The sequence below is a fragment of the Corythoichthys intestinalis genome, chromosome 8, assembly GCF_030265065.1.
Source record: "Corythoichthys intestinalis isolate RoL2023-P3 chromosome 8, ASM3026506v1, whole genome shotgun sequence".
NCBI lineage: Eukaryota > Metazoa > Chordata > Actinopteri > Syngnathiformes > Syngnathidae > Corythoichthys > Corythoichthys intestinalis.
The window spans coordinates 15448843-15472577 of NC_080402.1; the positions used below are offsets into that span (position 1 = coordinate 15448843).

The window sequence follows — 23735 nt, forward strand, 5'->3', positions numbered from 1 at the left end:
CCTGGAAACGACTTTGCAGGTTATACGGAAGGCTATTAGTTGAGGCTCTGTACATCATCGGTCCCGTTTTGAAATTTATTAAATCATAAAGCTTCAAAAAATTGGATTTGATAAATAACTAGTGTGTATGAGTGTGTGTGCACACTCATATGACGACATGCTCGAAATATGACGATTTATAACAGCGTCGCAATTCTATTGTTCCCGCAAGACTGGACGAGCAGCGGGTTTTCTTGTGAGAAAAATCAACATGGGTCTCAAGTAGGTTAGGGCAGGTGGTGAAAAAAAAGGAAAAAGGTGACGCTTACCATTGAAATTAAGAAGGAAATGATAGAAAAATATGACCGTAGTGTGCACGTCAGTGAACTGGCTGGACGATCTGGTTGGAATATATCAACTGTGATTATTACCGTATTGGCCCGTATATAAGACGGCCCTGATTATAAGACGACCCCTTCTTTTTCAAGACTCAAGTTTGAAAAAGGACTTTTTGAACACCAAATTAATTTTTATACAGAAAATAATTACAGTACATCTGAAAAAAATGATGAAACAATATATTCGAGAGAAAAAGCATGTTATTTTGCCTCATTCAAATCTTAATATCTGAACCTTTAAATATGTAAACAAAAGTTCAATCACATTCGTAAATGAATGGCTTCTGGTTTTTGAAATGTAAATAAACCAATCTATTGTGATAAAACAACAAAATTGCAATAACTGCAATAACCATCAAAGGGAGGTCTAACTGTAACTGTAGTCTTGAAACAAATCTGAATAAGGAAAAACATTGCAATAAAATAATGCAATTTGGTTAAACTTGAGAGTAGCTGAGATCTGTCATGACAGAACATTACTTAAGTTCAGCTTTCACTTCATTGATATCTGGCGCCATCTAGCGTCGTAAATGGTTATAATGTCTATGTAACGGGTACACAGAAAGTGTATCCGTTGTAGCACGTGGAAACCTCCCCGCCGATTCCTTCATGTAAGGTCGCTAACGGCTGCGCCGTTGGCTCGAGCTTTATTGGCGCAGTGGTTACCGAGCTTGCCTGCCGACTAGAATCGTCGCGGCGCGCGGGTTCGCGTCCCAGCCTAGTCAGAGGTGGGAGCGGACCGCGGGGCGGCACAGAACAGACTCGTGTTACAAATGGGGGCTCGTCCGGGATCGGCAGCGAAGGTTTCGGGGGGAGAGTGTAACGGGTACACAGAAAGTGTATCCGTTGTAGCACGTGGAAACCTCCCCGCCGATTCCTTCATGTAAGGTCGCTAACGGCTGCGCCGTTGGCTCGAGCTTTATTGGCGCAGTGGTTACCGAGCTTGCCTGCCGACTAGAATCGTCGCGGCGCGCGGGTTCGCGTCCCAGCCTAGTCAGAGGTGGGAGCGGAACGCGGGGCGGCACAGAACAGACTCGGGTTACAAATGTAACCTGGGACGCGAACCCGCGCGCCGCGACGATTCTAGTCGGCAGGCAAGCTCGGTAACCACTGCGCCAATAAAGCTCGAGCCAACGGCGCAGCCGTTAGCGACCTTACATGAAGGAATCGGCGGGGAGGTTTCCACGTGCTACAACGGATACACTTTCTGTGTACCCGTTACACTCTCCCCCCGAAACCTTCGCTGCCGATCCCGGACGAGCCCCCATTTGTAACACGAGTCTGTTCTGTGCCGCCCCGCGTTCCGCTCCCACCTCTGACTAGGCTGGGACGCGAACCCGCGCGCCGCGACGATTCTAGTCGGCAGGCAAGCTCGGTAACCACTGCGCCAATAAAGCTCGAGCCAACGGCGCAGCCGTTAGCGACCTTACATGAAGGAATCGGCGGGGAGGTTTCCACGTGCTACAACGGATACACTTTTTGTGTACCCGTTACACTCTCCCCCCGAAACCTTCGCTGCCGATCCCGGACGAGCCCCCATTTGTAACCCGAGTCTGTTCTGTGCCGCCCCGCGGTCCGCTCCCACCACTGACTAGGCTGGGACGCGAACCCGCGCGCCGCGACAATTCTAGTCGGCAGGCAAGCTCGGTAACCACTGCGCCAATAAAGCTCGAGCCAACGGCGCAGCCGTTAGCGACCTTACATGAAGGAATCGGCGGGGAGGTTTCCACGTGCTACAACGGATACACTTTCTGTGTACCCGTTACATCTAGACCACGGATATAAGACGACCCCCACTTTTTCAGTCTTATTTCAATGCAAAAAAACACCGCCTTATATTCGGGCCAATACAGCCCAGATAGTAAAATCTTTTATTTATTTATTTTTTTGTTAATGGCGTTTCTTCTGCGCCGCACAGCCCGAACAGTTTGACCGATTGGCACCGTTCAAATATCGAAATGACCGGAATTTTCCCGCGATGCAGGGACTTTTTCGAACGACCCCGAAAAATTTTCCTGACGGCCGTAAACGCCGATTTTTCAAAAAAAGAAAAAAAAATTTAGACCAAATTTTGATGCCATTAATGGCCATGGACGGCCAAATTTCCCATTCATTTCCAATGACATTTACTTTGGTTAAAATGTAGATTCTATTGATGCCAATGAACTTGGATTCCATTGATGCACATGTAAGTCGATGCCATTGACGGTCATGGACGTCCAAATTTTCCATTCATTTCTAATGGTAAAAAAATCTGTGTCCCCAAATATTGCCCCCGAAATGTCCGTAAATCAACCTGGTCGGGGCATTCTTCAATGGCAAAAAAAAAAAAAAAACAATACCCCCAAATCATCAGGAAATGACCAGATATCAACAGGACATGTCCTCCAAATGTCCCAGATTCCATTGACGCATATGAAAGTCGATGCCATTGACGGCCATTGAGGTCCAAATTTCCCATTCATTTCCAATGGCATTCACATAACATTGATGCCAGTGACGGCCATGTGTGTCGATTTTATTAATGCCAATGTACTTGGATTCCTTTGACGCATATGTAACTTGATGCCATTGACGGCCATGGACGTCCAAATTTCCCATTCATTTCTATTGGTAAAAAAATCTGTGTCCCCAAATATTGTCCCCGAAATGTCCCTAAATCAACCTGAGCGGGGCTAAGGTCTGTGTCCCCCTCCACAGCAAAGCCCCATAGTAATTTCTCCAGAAATTGCAGTTTCTAGTTATTATTATTATTGTAACACCGGCAAGGAAGTCACCAGCTTCGTCAGGTTTTTAATCATTTATTTCAGAACACAACACGGCTACTTTGCACCATAGAGGACACCAACAACAACAGAACATGGAAAGAGAAAGTAAAAACTCTGCCGCACCTCTTTCATTCTCTTGTCAGTCACACGGTGCGTACAGGAGCAGCATGAAAAACGCATTAGAACCCAGTTTGTTACATTATTATTATTACTATTATTATAATTCTGATTTTTATTTATAATTTATTTGTTCTGCTATGTGTAATTGCTACAGTGATACCTTTACTTAAGAACGTCTCTGCATACAGAATTTTCAGGTCAAGACACGCCTCAATGGGAAAATATTGTCTCTCGTTAAGACAGAAATTTCAGGATACAAAAGGCAAAAATACAGTATGGCTGGTACTTGCAGCTCCAAGAGTTTACTGAACGTAACATTCTTATAGACACTCTACCATTGGCTATTGACTAGCATTCCTGGCATCCAATTGGCTAAGACGGACCTCTACTGTATGTGTATGTGTGTATCCCAGCGTCCTTTTCATTTGCCCCTCGTATTCCGACAGCTTTACATGACAGTATTATCTTTTATTCTTTACTCTATTCTTTATTTTTTTACATGATGCACTCAGATTTTATGTTTATTGTGCAACAATCTAGCTGTAAAATGTATTTTTACATGTTTTGATGCATATTTATGCATTATAGAAGGTTTATGTCTGAATTTTAGGGGCTTGGAATGGATTAGGGCATTTACATGGAAAACGCATCTCTAGTTACACAATTTTCAAGTTAAGAAACTGCTTCCAGAGCCAATTAATTTCATAAGTAGAGGTACCACTGTATTTGTAATTGTACCTGCAGTATTAAGTACTTGGGGTAGATTTTTTAGGCTATGGAATGAATTAATCAAATTATAACGTAACTTTATGGGAAAATCCCACTTGACATACGACCATTTTGACATACTGTATAAACCAGATCCTGGAGCGAATTAAATTCGTATGTACAGGTACCACTATTTTTTTTAATGTAGTAATATTGAAATGAAGTGCCTATTATAAGTGTGCAGTGTTTGAAAAGTTGAAAGCCACTGCTGAAGAAGTCATATTAGATCTCGATTTGGGTTTGCCAAAAATCATATTGAAGACTCCATGGTCAATTCGAAGAGCTGATGAGACCAAAATTGATTTTTTTTGGCCATTACATTAAGACGTTATGTTTGGCGGAAACCAAACACTGCACATCACCGAAAACACACCATCCCCACTGTGAAGCATGGTGGTGGCAGCATCACGCTGCGGGGATGTTTCTCAGCAGCCAGACTTGGAAGGCTTGTAAAGACAGATGGCAAAATGAATGCTGCAAAACACACTGACATCCTGGGGGACAGTCTTCTTTAATCTGCAAGAGAACAACGGCTTGGAAAAAGATTTATTTTCCAGGAAGACAATGATCCAAAGCATACTGCAAAAGCTACACAGGAATGGTTAAAAATAACTAGGTAAATGTTCTGTCAAAGCCCAGACCTCAATTCTATGGAGAATTTGTGGCTGGACTCGAAAAGGGCTGTTCATGCCTGATACTCTCGCAACCTGACAGGGCTTGAGCAGTTTTGCAAAGAAGAAGGAAGTAAAATTGCAGTGGGCAGAAGTACAAGAATGATTGACACTTATCCACACAGACTCACTGTTGGGATTCCAGCTAAAGGTGCATCTACAAAATACTGACTTGAAGGTGCTGAATAGTTATGCAAACAATTATTTTCATCTCTTAATTTTCATTTCATTTACATTACTCTAGAAATCTTATTTCACTTTGACATTAATGTTTTTTTTTTTTCAATAATTTTTTGTTTTAAAATGCCAGATTTTTTGACTATGAATGTAATAAAAGAGGAAAAAATCCAAGTGGGCGAATACTTATAATTAAAGATGTCCTGATAGATCGGAATGCCGATCGATCGGGTCCGATCACGTCTTTTTCAAAGTATCGAAATCTGCAAAAAAATATCGGACATGCCTTTTTTTGATATATATATATATTTTTAATTAAATCATTTTTTAATTGTATTTAACGTTACAGTCAAAATGTCTTAAACTCATCCAGAGTCACGTTAAAATATTTAAAGCAATTAACGCATGCGCTGCATGACCCACTCACGCATTGTCGCGTTCAATCTATAATTGCGCCGTTTTACCTACATATAGAGCTAAAAGGCAGCGTAAAATGAGTAGTGTGAATTTTGGCAGTCTTTGGAGCCTTTTTTTTAATTGACTAAAGCCTTGCAGTCACTCTCTCAACAATTAGAAAATATCGTGGGAAGCAATGTGGGAAGAAAAGTAGTAGTTGATCTTTTTCTTAACACCCTATGTTATTTCCCAATGCAGAGAAGATATATCAATTGGTGCCACTACGCACAGTCATGGTTGCACTTCCCATCATGCATTTGGGCAGAACAGTTAAATGGCTACAGTATCATTTACTGAAAGCTCAACAAATACACTAGAGGGCAATATTTAGTCAAAATATACAAAGTCACATTTATCCTTTTACAAGTTCCAAGTTAAAATTACAAGTCTTTCTATCCGTGGATTCCTCTCACAGAAAGAATGTTAATAATGTAAATGCCATCTTGAGGGTTTATTGTCATAATAAACAAATACAGTACTTATGTACTGTATGTTGAATGTATACATCCGTCTTATCTTTCCATTCCAACAATAATTTACAGAAAAATATGGCATTTTTTAGAGATGGTCTGAATTGCGATTAATTACGATTAATTAATTTTTAAGCTGTGATTAACTCGATTAAAACTTTTAATTGTTTGACAGCCCTAGATTCTACTACTGATGATCCAGCGGTCTACTATTTACAATTTGTATTGCTATCCCTTTCTATTGCAATTGTTATGTTAAAAAAACAAAATAATACTGCTAATATAATATTTTGTCCCCTATCCTAGGCTGCCAAGTCGAGTGGACGGTACAGGTTTCGTGGTGTATGACGGTGCCGTGTTTTATAACAAGGAACGCACGCGCAACCTGGTCAAGTATGACCTGCGAACACGCATTAAAAGCGGCGAGGCAGTGGTGGTCAATGCCAACTACCACGACACGTCGCCTTACCGCTGGGGAGGGAAGTCAGACATCGATTTGGCAGTGGATGAGAACGGCCTCTGGGTAATCTACTCGACCGAAGCCAATAATGGACGCATTGTGGTCAGCCAGGTAACACAAATGAAGCTGCAAAATTTGCCATGCTGCAAAAACGTGACAGCTTTTTCAATCACTTGCCACCTTTTCCTTTTTTCTAGGTGAACCCGTACACTCTTCGCTTTGAGGGAACATGGGCCACGGGCTTTGATAAACGTGGGGCGAGCAACGCCTTCATGGCCTGTGGCGTGCTCTACGCAGTGCGCTCAGTCTTCCAGGATGACGAGGGGCAGGCGGATGGCCGTGTAGGCAATGATATGGTGGTGTATGCCTATGACACCAGCCGGGGGCAAGAGCTGCCCATTCAGATCCCCTTTCCCAATCCCTATCAGTACATCTCCTCCATAGACTACAACCCTCGAGACAACCAGTTGTATGTGTGGAATAACTATTACGTTCTACGGTACCCGCTTCAGTTCACACCGCCACCGCCAACTAAAGGTATGTTGATCCAGAACCAGCTCTAAAAAGAAAAAAAAAATTGAAAGATAATGTGAAATTTACAGTGAAATACTGGCAACTACGGTTTTCGAAAAAAGAAAAAAACAGGAAAACTAATAGTTACTGTAAATTTTACGTTAGATTTTTTCAAGTGAGAATCCCAGTAGAAAAAAATTTAATGTTGTATTTTTTTTTATATTGTGATCTATATATAACCGGTCTTGGTGGTGGTGTTGTCTGCTTTCATTTTTCTTGTACTCGCCCTTCTCCATTTGGGATTTAAACCCGAACCCTCATAATGGCAGTTGGGCGGACTGACTACTGACGGTTAGAATAATTGCTGTGCGAGTCGAAGGGTAGAAAAAAACCTATTACTGAGAACTTAAAAGTTAAAGTTAGACTGGACAATTGGCTCAGCAGTCAGCACGCTCGACTGCAATGGTGACGCTGCAGGTTCAAACCTTTGAGAGTAGTTGTCCGATGATGATTTCCATCCATTCATCCATTATCTTCCGCTTAATCCGGGGTTGGGTCACGGGGGCAGCACGTTTAGCAGGGAAGCCCAGACTTCTCTCTCCCGAGCCACTTCAACCAGTTTCTCCGGCAGGATCCCAAGGCGTTCCCAAGCCAGTCCTGGATCGTCCCCGGGGCCTCCGGCCGGTGGGACATCCCCGGAACACCTCTCCAGGGAGGCGTCCTGGAGGCATGTCCGAGCCACCTCAGCTGGCTCCTCTCAATGCGGAGGAGTAGCAGCTCGACCCTGAGTCCCTCCCAGATGACCGACTTCTCCCCCTATCTCAAAGGGAGAGCCCGGACACCCTGTGGAGGAAACTCATTTCGGCCACTTGTATCCGGGAACTTGTTATTTCGCTCACGACCCACAGCTCGTGACCATAGGCGAGGGTAGGAACGTAGATCGACTGGTAAATCGAGAGCTTCGCCTTTTGGCTCAGCTCCTTCTTCCGAAGAAGCCCCCACAGGACACGGTGGAACGCCTTCGCCAAATCCCCAAAACGTACAGTGGGGCAAATAAGTATTAGTCAACCACTAATTGTGCAAGTTCTCCCACTTGAAAATATTAAAGAGGCCTGTAATTGTCAACATGGGTAAACCACAACCATGACAGACAGAATGTGGGAAAAAAGAAACCAGAAAAACACATAGTTTGATTTTTTTGAAGAATTTATTTGCAAATCATGGTGGAAAATAAGTATTTGGTCAATACCAAAAGTTCATCTCAATACTTTGTTATGTATGCTTTGCTGGCAATAACGAAGGCCAAACTCTTCACAAGCTTTTCACACTCTGTTGCTGGTATTTTGGCCCATTCCACCATGCAGATCTCCTCTAGAGCAGTGATGTTTTGGGGCTGTCGTTAGGCAACACGGACTTTCAACTCCCTCCTCACCCCGTGGCGTCAAAATAATAACAAGAACGGTGAGCAAAAATCCCAGAACCACACGGGGGGACCTAGTGAATGACCTACAGAGAGCTGGGACCACAGTAACAAAGGCTACTATCAGTAACACAATGCGCTGCCAGGGACTCAAATCCTGCACTGCAAGATGTGTCCCCCTGCTGAAGAAAGTACACATCCAGGCCCATTTGCGGTTCGCTAGAGAGCATTTGGATGATCCAGAAGTGGACTGGGAGAATGTTTTATGGTCAGATGAAACCAAAACAGAACATTTTAGTAGAAACACAGGTTCTCGTGTTTGGAGGAAAAAGAATACTGAATTGCACCATACCCACTGTGAAGCATGGGGGTGGAGACAGCATGCTTTGTGGCTGTTTTTCTGCAAAGGGACCATGGCGACTGATCTCTGTAAAGGAAAGAATGAATAGGGCCGTGTATCGAGAGTGAAAATCTCCTTCCAACAGCAAGGGCATTGAAGATGAAACGTGGCTGGGTCTTTCAGCATGAAAATGATCCCAAACACACAGCCAGGGCAACAAAGGAGTGGCTTCGTAACAAACATTTCAAGGTCCTGGAGTGGCCTAGCCAGTCTCCAGATCTCAACCCCATAGAAAATCTGTGGAGGGAGTTGAAAGTCCGTGTTTCCCAACGACAGCCCCAAAACATCACTGCTCTAGAGGAGATCTGCATGGAGGAATGGGCCAAAATACTAGCAACAGAGTGTGAAAAGCTTGTGAAGAGTTACAGAAAACGTTTGGCCTCCGTTATTGCCAACAAAGGGTACATAACAAAGTAGTAAGTTGAACTTTTGGTATTGACCAAATACTTATTTTCCACCATGATTTGCAAATAAATTCTTTAAAAATCAAACAATGTGATTTTCTGTGTTTTTTTTTTCCCACATTCTGTCTCTCATGGTTGAGGTTTACCCATGTTGACAATTACAGGCCTCCCTAATATTTTCAAGTGGGAGAACTTGCACAATTAGTGGTTGACTAAATATATATTTGCCCCACTGTTTGTAGACCGGTTGGGCGAACTCCCATGCATGGTATAGAGCTGGTCCACTGTCCGATAATGACTTCTTAATCGATAACCGATATCATAACATTGTCCAACTCCAAAAATTTGATACAGATATCAAACTGATAACAATGTATGTGGTTGTGGACTTAACATATTATGGCTAATTGTATTGTGATGCCCCGCTGGATGCTTTAATAATGATAAATGTAACAATTTCAAGGTTTTCTAAATAAACATTCTATAAGAAGTAAGAACAATTTCAACTGAAGTTATGAAAAAAGTGCCTATGTCGCACTACTTTATCGTTAAACTCAAAATAGTGCAAACATCAGTTTGTTTGTTTTTTTTATCTAGTGCAAAGTGCCAATACGACACTTTTATATCATATAAGGCTCACACAGAGCTTCTGGCTCAAAATAATAATAAAGGCACACAGTACAGTGAATAAGGTAAACGGTTAGCGTATGAAAACCAACTGGCAATACATTTTGAAATACAATAATTATTTTTCAATCATTCATTGTTCATTTTAATTTTTGCACCATGAATGCAAATTGACTGCTCACATAACAAATTCCAAGCATCTTAATTTGGTGACACCTCTTGGTCAATAAGCTGTGACCAGCCCTTGTATAAAGGCAGGAGGCTTTTACATTCACTTTAAAGGCAACATGATTATTTGCGTAAAACCGATATTGAAAAACGGATGTCGATATTATCCGATATCAATTTAAAATGCTTTTATCGGACAACTCTACTGGACAGCGGGAGAATGAAAAAGGTTGCGCAGGGATATCAGTTCTCGTGCAACATTTTTGCAGTTGTTTGTCTTAAAATAAAAATGGAGTTCTTTTTACGGTAGTTTGCCGTTAATTTGACATTAAAAATATTATGGTTTACCCATTGTTTGTCGTTGTTTTTGGATTGTTGTAACTCCATGGAGTGCATAGGCTTCAAGTTTTATTTCTTTGCAGGGCCCCTTTCTTCCCTAATGACAACCGTGCGCTCCTACACAGCAACTGTTGCGCTGACTCCTGTGCGCCCGTCAGCCTCCCACCCAGTGGGTGTCATCAACCGAGGGCCCTTTGACCAAAGGCCAATAACAGCCATGGTCCCCCTGACCCCCCGCCCGCCTTTGCGTGTTCCTTTGGCCCCTGGGGGCCCTGGACACGTGGGTGGATGTGAAGGTAGAGTGGCTCGAGGGGTACAGTGGCCCCCTACTCTGAAAGGGGAAACAGTAGAGAGGCCCTGCCCCAAAGGGTCACTTGGTAAGTCATACTGTTTTTTTTTTGTTTTTTTTTGTTTTTTTTTTTTTTTTAATCATGTGTGTATCCTATTTCTCCATGAAATGTAGTCAAATGGCCTCTCTTTGAACTCCCTTTCACATGTCAGAGAAGAAACAGTAGTTATACTTTTTACAGTCACGGTCCGTCAACTTTTCCTCTCGGTGCGCAGCTGTCTTCCTCACGCTCGCTTTGCCTCAGAGGAAAAGAGGACATTTTGTCTGTTGCACATTGTGCCTCCTAATCCTGTTTTATGGCTTGATTTTGGAGTCGAGTTAAACTGGGGAATAATTTCCCATCATGAGTGAAGTGACCTAGTTGCATCTAATTTGCAGACCAGTAAACTATTAAAATAAAACTTTTTTTCTGCTGTTCAAATTATACTGTCATTTGACTCTTCCGTTCGAAACGCCTGTGTTTTGTTCTGCAGGTATAGCGTCCTATGAGTGCATGATGTCACCAGTGAGCTGGAACTCCAGAGGTCCTGACCTATCGAACTGTACCTCTCCCTGGGTCAGCCAAATTGCACAGAAGGTCAGTTTTATTTATAAATATTTTACATACAGGTAGTCCCTGGGTTAAAACTAGGGCTGTCAAACGATTAAAAATTTTAATCGAGTTAATCACAGCTTTAAAATTAATCATAATTAGTGCTGCAACGATTATTCGATTAACTCGAGTACTCGATTAAAAAAAAAAATCGAATTAAATTTTGTTGCTTCGAGTATTCGTTTAAATAAAATGGCGTTGTAATGGTTTATTTTGAAAGTGTTTACATTTAGTTTTATTGATTTGGGTAGATACACTGCCCTCTGGTCTGCCTCATTTCACTTGGCTGAATCCAACTGCTCCCTGTTAGGACCAACGTAAGCTAATTTTTGGTTTGGGCTAATGTTTTTTAATGCATTCATAATTTAGTTTATAGGTATATTTAGTTTTTTTTTTTTTGTGGGAATATGAGTCTGAACCACTTTTTAAGAGCATTGTAAAAAAAAAAAAAAAAAAAAAAAACGTTAGCATTTTATAGCATTTAAGCTAGCGGACTTTTGCTATGTAAGTTAGCCAATTTCTCTCTTGCTGTACATAGAGCCTCATTTATTTATTTAATTTTCATAATGTTTGAGGCTCATCCCAGGTATTTTTAAATTTTCATATTCCTTATCCGATTACTCGATTATTCAAACTAACTAGTTCATCGATTAATCGACTACTAAAATAATCGATAGCTGCAGCCCTAATCGTAATTAATCGCAATTAATCGCAATTCAGACCATTTATAAAATATGCCATATTTTTCTGTAAATTATTGTTGGAATGGTAAGATAAGACACAAGACGGATATATACATTCAACATACGGTACATAAGTAGTGTATTTGTTTATTATAACAATAAATCAACAAGATGGCATTAACATTATTAACATTATGTTAAAGCGATCCATGGATAGAAAGACTTGTAGTTCTTAAAAGATAAATGTTAGTACAAGTAATGGAAATTTTATATTAAAACCCCTCAATGTTTTCGTTTTAATAAAATTTGTACAATTTTCAAATAAAAAATAAACTACTAGCACGCCATTGTTCAGCACCACAAATTTTCATGGTGCTGAAAACTATAAAATCAGTCGCACCCAAGCGCCAGCAGACAAAACTCCAAAAACACAAGTAACAAGTGCACATGACGCTGTACTGTCATTTTAATCTGTTTGAGCGGGGCATGTGCATTAATTGCGTCAAATATTTTAACGTGATTATTTTTAAAAATTAATTACCGCCCGTTAACGCGATTATTTTGACAGCCCTAGTTAAAACGTACTCGACTTAGATGATTTCTACTTTACAATGCCGGAGTCTCGTCCGCCAGTCTCCAGTCTTTTTTTTTTTTTTTTTAAGTCGCATAAACAGTACTTTATTGTACCTCACAGTATTTTTTTTTGCTTTACTTTATTAATATGACTAGGGCTGTCAAAAGATTAATTTTTCTAATCGAGTTAATTACAGCTTAAAAATTAATTAGTCGTAATTAATCGTAATTAACCGCAATTCAAACCCTCTATAAACTATGCCATTTTTTTCTGTAAATTATCGTTGGAATGGAAAGATAAGACACAAGATGGATATATACATTCAACATACGGTACATAAGTACTGTATTTGTTTATTATAACAATAATCAACAAGATGGTATTAACATTATTAACATTCTCTCAAGGCGATCCATGGATAGAAAGACTTGTAGTTCTTAAAAGATAAATGTTAGTACAATTTATAGAAATTTTATATTAAAACCCCTCTTAATGTTTTTGTTTTATTAAAATTTGTAAAATTTTCAATCAAAAAATAAACTAGTAGCTCGCCATTGTTGATGTCAATAATTACTCCATGTTCACTCATTGTGCTTAAACCCATAAAATCATTTGGACCCAAGCGCCAGCAAAGGGCGCCAAACACCAAAAACCAAATAACAAGCGGACATTACACTGCTGTCATTTAAATCTGTTTGAGCGGGGTATGTGCGTTAATTGTGTAAAATATTTCAACGTGATTAATTTAAAAAATGAATTAACGCCCGTTTACCCGATAATTTTGACAGCCCTAGTAATTATTTAAATGATCTTATAAACATTGTCATATATTTTCAGACCCTAGTTAAAGCCTCTTTGTAATTAATTAAAAGGGGATATTTACAACCATCTGCTTTTGCATTGGAATCAATGATACAGTTACTTGTTAGTTGCTCTGATTGACTGGAATAGAAGTAAAATCCAGCGATCGAATGATAACAGTTCCAATGGATTGGACGTTTAGTCAACAATATGTGCTTTAAATGTCAAACATAAAAAGTGATTATCCCACCCCTCCAGATTAAAAGTGGAGAGAATGCAGCAAACATAGCCGGGGAGCTGGTCAACCTGACCCGGGGGCGGATCTATGCTGGTGATGTCAGCATGTCTGTAAAGTTAATTGAACAGCTATTGGACATTTTGGACTCCCAGCTTCAGGCCTTGAGACCAGCAAATAAAGAGTCTGCGGCACGCAATTACAACAAGGTGAATTGCTTCTCAAATTCATGCTGAAGTGTACTTGACCTTTTACGGGGAAGAGGACTCAAATGTCAGTGCTGATATTTTTAACACCGATGTTGTTTGATGTCTTTTCAGCTTCAGAAAAGGGAACGAACATGCAGAGCGTATGTGCAGGTAGGTGATGTACAAATTGGATGGAGGGTGGATGGATGATGAATGGACAGATGAACCAAATTGCAACTTATACTCGTGTCTTTCCCTCATTGTTATACATTTTCTGGCTAGTGTGATTTATACTCCAGTCAGTGCGACTTATACACGGAAAAATATGGTAAAAGGATGTATGATGGCACCATCTCTGGACAGATGTACAGTGGTATGAAAAAGTATCTGAACCTTTTGGAATTCCACACATTTCTGCATAAAATCACCATCAAATGTAATCTGATCTATGTCAAAATCACACAGATGTAAAAACAGTGTCTGCTTTAACTAAAACCACCCAAACATTTATAGGTTTTCAAATTTTAATGAGGATAGCATGCAAACAATGACAGATGGGGGAAATTAAGTAAATGAACCCCCTCCCCTCCAGCAATTGAAACCAATTTTCATCAAACAATTTAAGTCAGGTGTGTGCCCAATCACTGATGATTGGTGTAAAGCTGCCCTGCCCACTATAAAACACACACCTTGTAAAAATTGTCTTGATGAGACGCATTGTCTGATGTGCATCATAGCTCGGTCAAAGAGCTGACTGAAGACCTGCGATTAAGTATTGTTGATTTGGCTAGGAAAAGATACAAAACCATCTTTGAAACTCTGGATGTTCATCAATTGACAGTCAGTGAAGTTTACAAATGGACAGAGTTTGGCACTGTTGCTTGTCTCCCAAGGAGTGGCCATCCACCAAAGATGACGCCAAGAGTTCAGCCCAGCATACTCAGAGAGGTAAAAAGGAATCCTAGAGTGTCTGCAACAGACTTAGAGAAATTAATGGCACAGTCCAATACCTCTGTGCACACATCAACTATATGTAAAACTATGGCCAAGAATGATGTTCATGGGAGGACTCCATGGGGGAAGCCACTGCTGTCTAAAAAAAAAAACATTGTTGCTTGTTTAACGTTCGCAACGAGGCACTTGCACATTACACAGACGTTTTGGCAAAATATTTTGTGGACTGATGAAACCAAAGTTGAATTGTTTGGGAGTAACACACAATGTCATGTGTGGAGGAAAAATGCGTCCTCCTCACTGTGACGCATGGTGGAGGGAGCATCATTATTTGGGGCTGTTTTGCTGCTTCAGGGCCTGGACAACTTGCAATCATTAATGGAAGAATGAATTCAAAAGTTTGTCTGGATGTTTTGCAGGAAACCCTGAGACCGTGTGTCAGACAGTTGAGGCTAAAAAGAGGATGGATGCTACAACAAGACAATGATCTAAAACACAGAAGTACATCAACTTCTGAATGGTTTCAGAAGAACAAAATACACATTCTGGAGTGGCCAAGTCCCGACTTGAACCCCATTTAGATACTGTGGCATGACCGAAAGACAGCGATTCATGCCAGACATCCCAGGAATCTGACTGAACTACAGCAGTTTTGTAGAGAAGAATGGGCCAAGATTAGTCCTGATCGATGTGCCAGACTGATTTGCAGCTACAGGAAGTGTCTGGTTGAATTTATTGCTGCTAAATGTGATGCTTCACTTACCATATTGGCCCGAATATAAGACAGGCCTGATTATAAGACGGCCCTGATTATAAGACGACCCCCTCTTTTTCAAGACTCAAGTTTGAAAAAAAGACTTTTTGAACACCAAATTAATTTTTTTTTACAGTACATCTGAAACAAATGATTATAACAGTACTTCTCAAATAGTGGGGTCTGCGCCCCCTAGGCGCAGAGCGATGCCAGGGGGGGCGCATGTGACCTCGGGGAACATGTTTTTTTTTTGTTTTGTTTTTTGCCGTACTGGAATAAAGTGTACTTGCTCATCCACTCAGTAGGTGGCAGTGGCGCTCTCATTTTCAGAGTGCGCGCAATATTTTTGAACTAAGGAAGAGCACTCAGCGCACACAGACAACAGATATGAAGAGCAGTGTGCTGCCGCCGTTTTCGAAAGCCGTTTTCCGACCGGACTCACTCACGCAGCGACCCACTGTCTTGTCCGGTTCTCACGTCGCCGCCCGAGAAGTGCCATTTTCGGCTTGGGATCGTCACGACGACCGCCTTCACCTACGGTTCTACCTCGGCCGCCGTGAATGCGCTTTTTTCGTGTCGTTTGCCTTTTAGCTTTGACTTTTAATACAGTGGGTAATGATGAAAGACCACTGTTTGCTGTGTCTAAAAATAATTATAGCAGACAGCCAGAAGCCAAATCAATTAACACGCCACTTAAAGACATTAGACCCCAATCTCATTGTTAAGCCGCTTGATTTTTTCAGTGAAAACGTGCCGAATATTGCCAACAATCGTCCTGCTTTGTCAATGTTATATCAGTAAACCAGTGAGCATTGTTAGCATGCTCATTGCAAAATAACTCCACACCATTGCAAAGGAGGTAAATACTGTGAGCAGCAAAAATAAAAACTGTCCTGTCCAAGAACACTTTTTTTTTTCTTTCATTCAGTTTTGTTTTTTCGGTCAAATTTTTTGGTATATTGTCCTCATGAGTGAAAGTTTCTAATCAATTTTAATTTGTTATGATTTACTGATTTTATTACATTTTATTTTCCTGTATCAAATGGTCAAAAATGTACCTTGAGTGTATTTTTTAGTTTGGATGTGATTTTTTTTTTTTTAATTCAGGCAAATTGATGCACGTCAAGTCTTCTCTGTTACAAACAAAACAATGTTAATAAAGTTATACTTTATTATAAGTTGATCTATGTTACTTTTTTTCTTTATTAGAAAAAAAGGACACAATGTTAGGCAGATGCGTATTTATAATAGTAATTTTATGGACAAATGATACTATTTACAGTGGCGGCAGAGAGTTTGGGGGGGCGCCAAACATTTACGTCTTCCTTGGGGGGGCGTGACAGAAAATAATTGAGAAGCACTGGATTATAACAATATATTTGAGCAAAAAAAGCATGTTATTTTGCCCCATTCAAATCTTATTATCCGAACAATTAAATATGTAGACTAAAGTGCAATCACATTCGTAAATGAATGGCTTCTGGTTTTTGAAATGTAAATAAACCAATCTATTGTGATAAAACAACAAAATTGCAATAACTGCCATAACCATCAAAGTGAGGTCTAACTGTAACTGTCGTCTTGAAAAAAAACTGTATAAGGAAAAAAATTGCAATAAAATAATGCAAAGTGGTTAAACTTGAGAGTAGCTGAGATCTGTCATGACAGAACATTACTCCTCAATTTCAGCATTCGCTTCAATATCTGGCGCCATCTAGCGTCGTAAATGGGTATAATGTCTAGACCCCGAATATAAGACGACTCCCACTTTTCGAGTCTTATTTCAAAGCAAAAAACACCGTCTTATATTCGGGCCAATACGGTACTTATTTTTCCCCCTTCTGTCATTGTTTGCATACTATCCTCATTAAAATATGAAAACCAATAAATATTTGGGTAGTTTTAGTTGAAGCAGACACTGTTTTTTCATCTGTGTGATTTTGACAAAGATCTGATCACATTTGATGATGATTTTATGCAGAAATGTGAGAAATTCCAAAAGGTTCAGATACTTTTTCATACCAATGTATGACAGATAGATGTAAGATGAATGATGGAGAGACAGATGAGTAACACACAGGTGGACAAGGTCAAATAGTAATGATTGAAGTTATTGACAGGTCTTAGATGAATGGCTAGACAGACAAAATATTTAAAGTGAGCAGAAGCTTGGATTCAGGGAAGATCGATAGAGTGATGAATTGACAAATGATGGCTGTTTAAATGGATAGACGTATGGTTGATAAATGATGGCAGAATGTATGGACGGATAGCTGATGACTGAATACATGAACAGAATGTATCTTTCTCCTTGTCAGGCTGTGGTTCAGACTGTAGATAACTTGTTGGGTCCCGAGGCTTTGGTGTCCTGGGCTGACATGAGCGGTCCCGACCAGTCCCGCTCTGCATCACTCTTGTTAGATGCGGTGGAAAAAGGAGCATTCTTATTAGCTAACAACCTCTACGAAGGTCGATTCAGTGACAGAGCACCAAATGTCGGTATGTTGCTTCTTATTTTCTGAGCTCTCCACATACTATGATTAAAATCAGCTTCTCATCCAGACTTCTTTATTTTGCATGTGTGCAATTAGATCTGGAGGTGTATGTGCTGAACACAGAGGCGGACATACAGGACCTAACGTTCCCTCACTCCTACGATAGTGACAGCATTCTGCAGATTTCGGCGGTGGCTCTGCAGCAATACAGCAATAATGGTATCACGCGCATTCATTTTGGTATTTAAACATTAAATGAACCACAATAACTATGATTAACTGTACAGTAGTACACAGTAAATTATAATCTGACAGAAAACAGATATGCCTAATAATATCTGTCTTCATTAATTCATTGTACAGGCCAAGTGAAATTGGTCCTCTCACTGTATAAGAACTTGGGCTCCTTCCTGACCACCCAGAACTCCACATTGCGGCTCGGCCTAGGACTCGGACAGGGGTCAGAGGTCAGGCATAGGAGCCTGGTGGTCAACTCCCACGTCATTTCTGCTTCCGTACACAGAGGCTCCAATAGAGTGTTCCTCTCTGAGCCTGTAGTGTTCACTCTACGCCACTTGCAGGTCAGCTGGGAAATGCAACTTCCCCATGATATTCAGAAATACTTAAAAGTCGGTTTTGTGTCGTATCTGCAGCTGGACAACCACTTTGGTCCCAACTGCTCTTTTTGGAATGCCTCGGGGGTGTCTGGCACTGGCAGGTGGTCCACACAGGGATGCCGCTTGTTACACACCAACAATACGCACACAACCTGTGCTTGCAACCACCTTTCCAGCTATGCTGTACTCATGATGTACCAGCAACCTGCGGTGAGTAAAGAATGACGTCCGCAAAACCAAAACCGTTATCCATGTGTCATATGTTATATACAATTTTATTCAATAGCAGTGAAAACAGCATTTTATGCTTAATTGGGTTATTTTTGTCACGTTTGTTTGACATCAATATACTGTTAGTGGCATCTAATGAGTTAATTATCCCCTCAAACTACAGATAAGGCTCGGTTACCCAATGAAGAAAGGCTCACAAAATTCAGTTAATCCAACTAATCTTCAGCAATTAGATCAAATTTTTCCACTCATTGGTAAGATAAAGATGTTAATTAATTATGCATTTACCAAATTTTCCGAACTATAAGCTGCCCTTTTTTTCATAGTTTGGCTGGGCTTGCGACTTATACAGTGGTGCATACTTTAGACATGTCTTAATAAAAAATCAGTCAGGAAGCTGCAGCTAGTACAGAATGCTGCTGCCAGATTCCTTACAAATACAAGAAAACTGGACCATATTACACTGGTTATGAAATCGTTATACTGGCTTCCGGTGAGTCAAAGGATAAACTATAAAATACTACTGCTTGTCTACAAAACACTTAATGGCCTTGGACCACAATACATGCCTCACTTGTTTGACCCCTATGAAGCATCTAGACCAGAGGTCACGGAACCGCGGACCTCGGTCCGGTTCTCAAGCTGTCTGGACAAATACACGTTGCAACAACAAAAATCATTTTTTTCTGCGGGTTTGCAGAGTGGAGGCGGGCAACAAACAAAAACCTTAGCGGTGACCTGCGTGAGCCAGTCAATGAGAGTGAAGCATTTGAAAGTTATTTTTTGAATAGCATGTCACACACTCGCTTTCTAGACACCGTGGAGTGACTTGCCTGGTATAGCAGACTCACCGCTGTTCCAGCGATTGAGTCTGGCGACTGTCCGGCGGATCAAATTCCGAGGGCACAGCAAGCCACAGCAAACAGACAGCGGAGTGGACCAATCAGCGACGAGCAGACGTGACGTTGTTAAAGCGACAAGTAATTAGCGTGAGCGGAAAATGGAGAAGTTTATTCAACATGGCTAGCGCGAGCCATGTTGACTGTTGTCAATGACTTGTTTCGATGTGTTTTTGGTAATTTAAAACTGGTTTTACCGCAGATTGGAACATATTCTCGGCTCTCCGTTCGCCATCTGTGTTTTTGTAGACACGACTTTCGGTGCGCAAGAGTGACGTTACTCGTTAAGAACACGTCACGCAAATAAACGAATCTGATTGGACGATTGATTTTGAACCTTGCTCGAGAGGCCGTTAATGGGCTGGGTCCCAGACTATTTCTCACAGTGTTTGAAAAATACAGGGAAAATAATCTTGCTGTGCCAGGCAATGGAGACAGCCAAAAACTGAGCCGAATGAAGTTGGAGGAAGAGGCGAAAAGGTACGGCAAATGGCGTGCTCAAAACTACGCAAGATTGATGCAGAAAACAGAGTGTTTAAGGAGGAGTGGACCAACACATTTTTGTTCATTTTACCTGGCGGCAGCAAAAGACCGCTATGCCTCATCTGAGACTCATTCAGAGACGGTAGCACTTGTAAAATGCAGCAATTTGAAAAGGCACTATGAGACGAAGCACGCAGCTTTTTTTGCAAAGTTTCCCTATGAACTCTGCCATTCGTTCTCAAAAAATAGCGGAATTAAGGGCTCAATATGATCGCACCTCAAGGCTCATGGTTCATTTATTCACTGCACAGCAACGCGCAAATGAATTGTCCCTCAGAATAGCGTGGATATTGGGTAAAAAGAAAAAGTCTTTCAGTGACCGACCGATTGTTAAAGATTGTATGAGTGTAGTTGCTGAAACTTTGTTGATGGAAAGCAAAAAGGTCTGTCAAAAAATAAAGCAAATCCCCCTGTCAGCATCCACAGTTAAAAAAAAAGAAGTCTTGAATATGCTCTTATGTTGCTATTTAATGATTCAATTAAAGCACTTTTTTAGTTTTATGCACCGTTTACATTTTATTTACATTTTGGAATGTTGTAATTATCAGCATGGCCACGTAAAAATACGTTTGTATTTTTTGGAAAAAAAGAAGCATTAAAAATATTTCCGGACCCGAGATTGTTGTAATTCTTTTTATTTCGGACCCACAGGATTTTTAATTCATGACCCCTAAGGTCGTTTGGAACTGGTCTGCTGTTTGTCAGGGTCCGCAAACACGGAAACAAGGTTGGACCTCACAACAGACAACAAACAACTGAGGGATGCGTACAAGGGTTTATTGAATACAAAACAAAACAACACGCGATAGCGGAAAAAAGGGGAAATAACAAAACAAGTCCGTGACAGAAGGTCGACGGGGATCAGTATATAAACGCGAGGGGTAAACCTAGGTGGTAGGCAGAGAGCCATAAAAACAACTAAAATTCGCTCACATACCTGCGCAAGGTAGAGGCATACTACAAACTAAAGCGGCAGGCAACCAAAACCCAAGGCAGGGGCGAAATGACCAAAATACCAAGCTACTCGAATGACAAAGATGTCGAATGGTGACCAGCAAGGAAAATATCTTGGCGCCCTTCCAGTGGATCGATCGCCTGCGTCTTTATACTATTGTTGATGAACAGGAGTTACAGTGCCTTGCAAAAGTATTCAGCCCCCTTGAATCTTGCAACCTTTCGCCACATTTCAGGCTTCAAACATAAAGATATGGAATTTAATTTTTTTGTCAAGAATCAACAACAAGTGGGACACAATCGTGAAGTGGAACAACATTTATTGGATAATTTAAACTTTTTTAACAAATAAAAAACTGAAAAGTGGGGCGTGCAATATTATTCGGCCCCTTTACTTTCAGTGCAGCAAACTCACTCCAGAAGTTCAGTGAGGATCTCTGAATGATCCAATGTTGTCCTAAATGACCGATGATGATAAATAGAATCCACCTGTGTGTAATCAAGTCTCCGTATAAATGCACCTGCTCTATGATAGTCTCAGGGTTCTGTTTAAAGTGCAGAGAGCATTATGAAAACCAAGGAACACACCAGCCAGGTCCGAGATACTGTTGTGGAGAAGTTTAAAGCCGGATTTGGATACAAAAACATTTCCCAAGCTTTAAACATCTCAAGGAGCACTGTGCAAGCCATCATATTGAAATGGAAGGAGCATCAGACCACTGCAAATCTACCAAGACCCGGCCGTCCTTCCAAACTTTCTTCTCAGACAAGGAGAAAACTGATCAGAGATGCAGCCAAGAGGCCCATGATCACTCTGGATGAACTGCAGAGATCTACAGCTGAGGTGGGAGAGTCTGTCCATAGGACAACAATCAGTCGTACACTGCACAAATCTGGCCTTTATGGAAGAGTGGCAAGAAGAAAGCCATTTCTCAAAGATATCCATAAAAAGTCTTGTTTAAAGTTTGCCACAAGCCACCTGGGAGACACACCAAACATGTGGAAGAAGGTGCTCTGGTCAGATGAAACCAAAATTGAACTTTTTGGCCACAATGCAAAACGATATGTTTGGCGTAAAAGCAACACAGCTCATCACCCTGAACACACCGTCCCCACTGTCAAACATGGTGGTGGAAGCATCATGGTTTGGGCCTGCTTTTCTTCAGCAGGGACAGGGAAGATGGTTAAAATTGACGGGAAGATGAATGCCGCCAAATACAGGAACATTCTGGAAGAAAACCTGTTGGTATCTGCACAAGACCTGAGACTGGGACGGAGATTTATCTTCCAACAGGACAATGATCCAAAACATAAAGCTAAATCTACAATCGAATGGTTAAAAAAATAAACGTATCCAGGTGTTAGAATGGCCAAGTCAAAGTCCAGACCTGAATCCAATCGAGAATCTGTGGAAAGAGCTGAAGACTGCTGTTCACAAACACTCTCCATCCAACCTCACTGAGCTCGAGCTGTTTTGCAAGGAAGAATGGGCAAGAATGTCAGTCTCTCGATGTGCAAAACTGATAGAAACATACCCCAAGCGACTTGCAGCTGTAATTGGAGCAAAAGGTGGCGCTACAAAGTATTAACGCAAGGGGGCCGAATAATATTGCACGCCCCACTTTTCAGTTTTTTATTTGTTAAAAAAGTTTCAATTATCCAATAAATTTTGTTCCACTTCACGATTGTGTCCCACTTGTTGTTGATTCTTGACAAAAAATTAAAATTTTATATCTTTATGTTTGAAGCCTGAAATGTGGTGAAAGGTTGCAAGGTTCAAGGGGGCCGAATACTTTTGCAAGGCACTGTATGTATATATATATATATATATATATATATATATATATGTGTATATATATGTGTATATATATAATATATTTTTAAAAAAATTATTTAAATCATTTTCTAATTGGGTATATAACGTTACTCATCCAGAGTAGTTTTGGCTTAAAGTAGGGCTATCAAATTTATTGCTTTAATGGCGGTAATTATTTTTTCTTTTTTTTTTTTTTCTTTTTTTTTTTTTTTTTTAAAACCTGTCCTGTTCAGCTGTTTGACACAGAGAATGGAAGTCTAAGTGCCCGGATTCTGAACAGTTTTAATGTTTCACATTGAGAGTCTGACATACTCCCATTGTGATCATTCAAAATACCTTTTTATTATGACAAAGCAGTGAACAGGAAGGGATTATGGGGGGACAGAAGAAAAGAAATACAAGAGAAGAAGGAAAAGAAACACATACACAAACAACAACTAGAAATACATTGAACATCTAAACTAGTTACTAATATGCTGGTGCTATCGTCAGCGAGATGTATTTCCGGTTTACACCATGTGGGGGTAATTATTTTTTCTTAATTAATCACGTTAAATAATTAACGCACGCGCTGCACGACCCACTCACGCATTGTCGCGTTCAATCCATAAAGGCGCCGTTTTACCAATATATAGAGCTTAACGCAGCGTATAATGAGTAAGGAGAATATTGACAGCTTTAGGAGCCTTTTTTTATTTGGCTAAGGCCTTACATTCCCTCTCTCAGCAATTAAAATTAACGTGGGAGGCAATGTGCGGAAGAAAGGTGGTAGTTGATCATTTTCTTAACACCCTATGTTCTTTCCCAACGCAGAGAAGATATATCAATTGGGGCCCCTACACACAGGCATTCATTTTATTTTTAATTATTTATGTAGTTTTAAAAAAAAAACATTAATACCTATAGCAAAAT

At 40.6% G+C, this 23735-nt stretch overlaps 1 protein-coding gene across 3 annotated transcripts in view; it reads left to right on the forward strand.

Annotated features, from left to right (window-relative positions):
- Positions 1–23735, forward strand: part of LOC130920773 (adhesion G protein-coupled receptor L1-like) — a 111373-nt gene that overhangs the window by 67463 nt on the left and 20175 nt on the right. For all 3 annotated transcript variants that reach the window (XM_057844222.1, XM_057844223.1, XM_057844224.1), the window contains 10 exons: positions 6114–6378; positions 6465–6804; positions 10222–10515; positions 10961–11064; positions 13396–13581; positions 13693–13731; positions 17587–17767; positions 17860–17982; positions 18127–18344; positions 18417–18590. In XM_057844222.1, the coding sequence (XP_057700205.1) occupies positions 6114–6378; positions 6465–6804; positions 10222–10515; positions 10961–11064; positions 13396–13581; positions 13693–13731; positions 17587–17767; positions 17860–17982; positions 18127–18344; positions 18417–18590 (1924 nt within the window). The remainder of the gene's footprint in view (positions 1–6113; positions 6379–6464; positions 6805–10221; positions 10516–10960; positions 11065–13395; positions 13582–13692; positions 13732–17586; positions 17768–17859; positions 17983–18126; positions 18345–18416; positions 18591–23735) is intronic.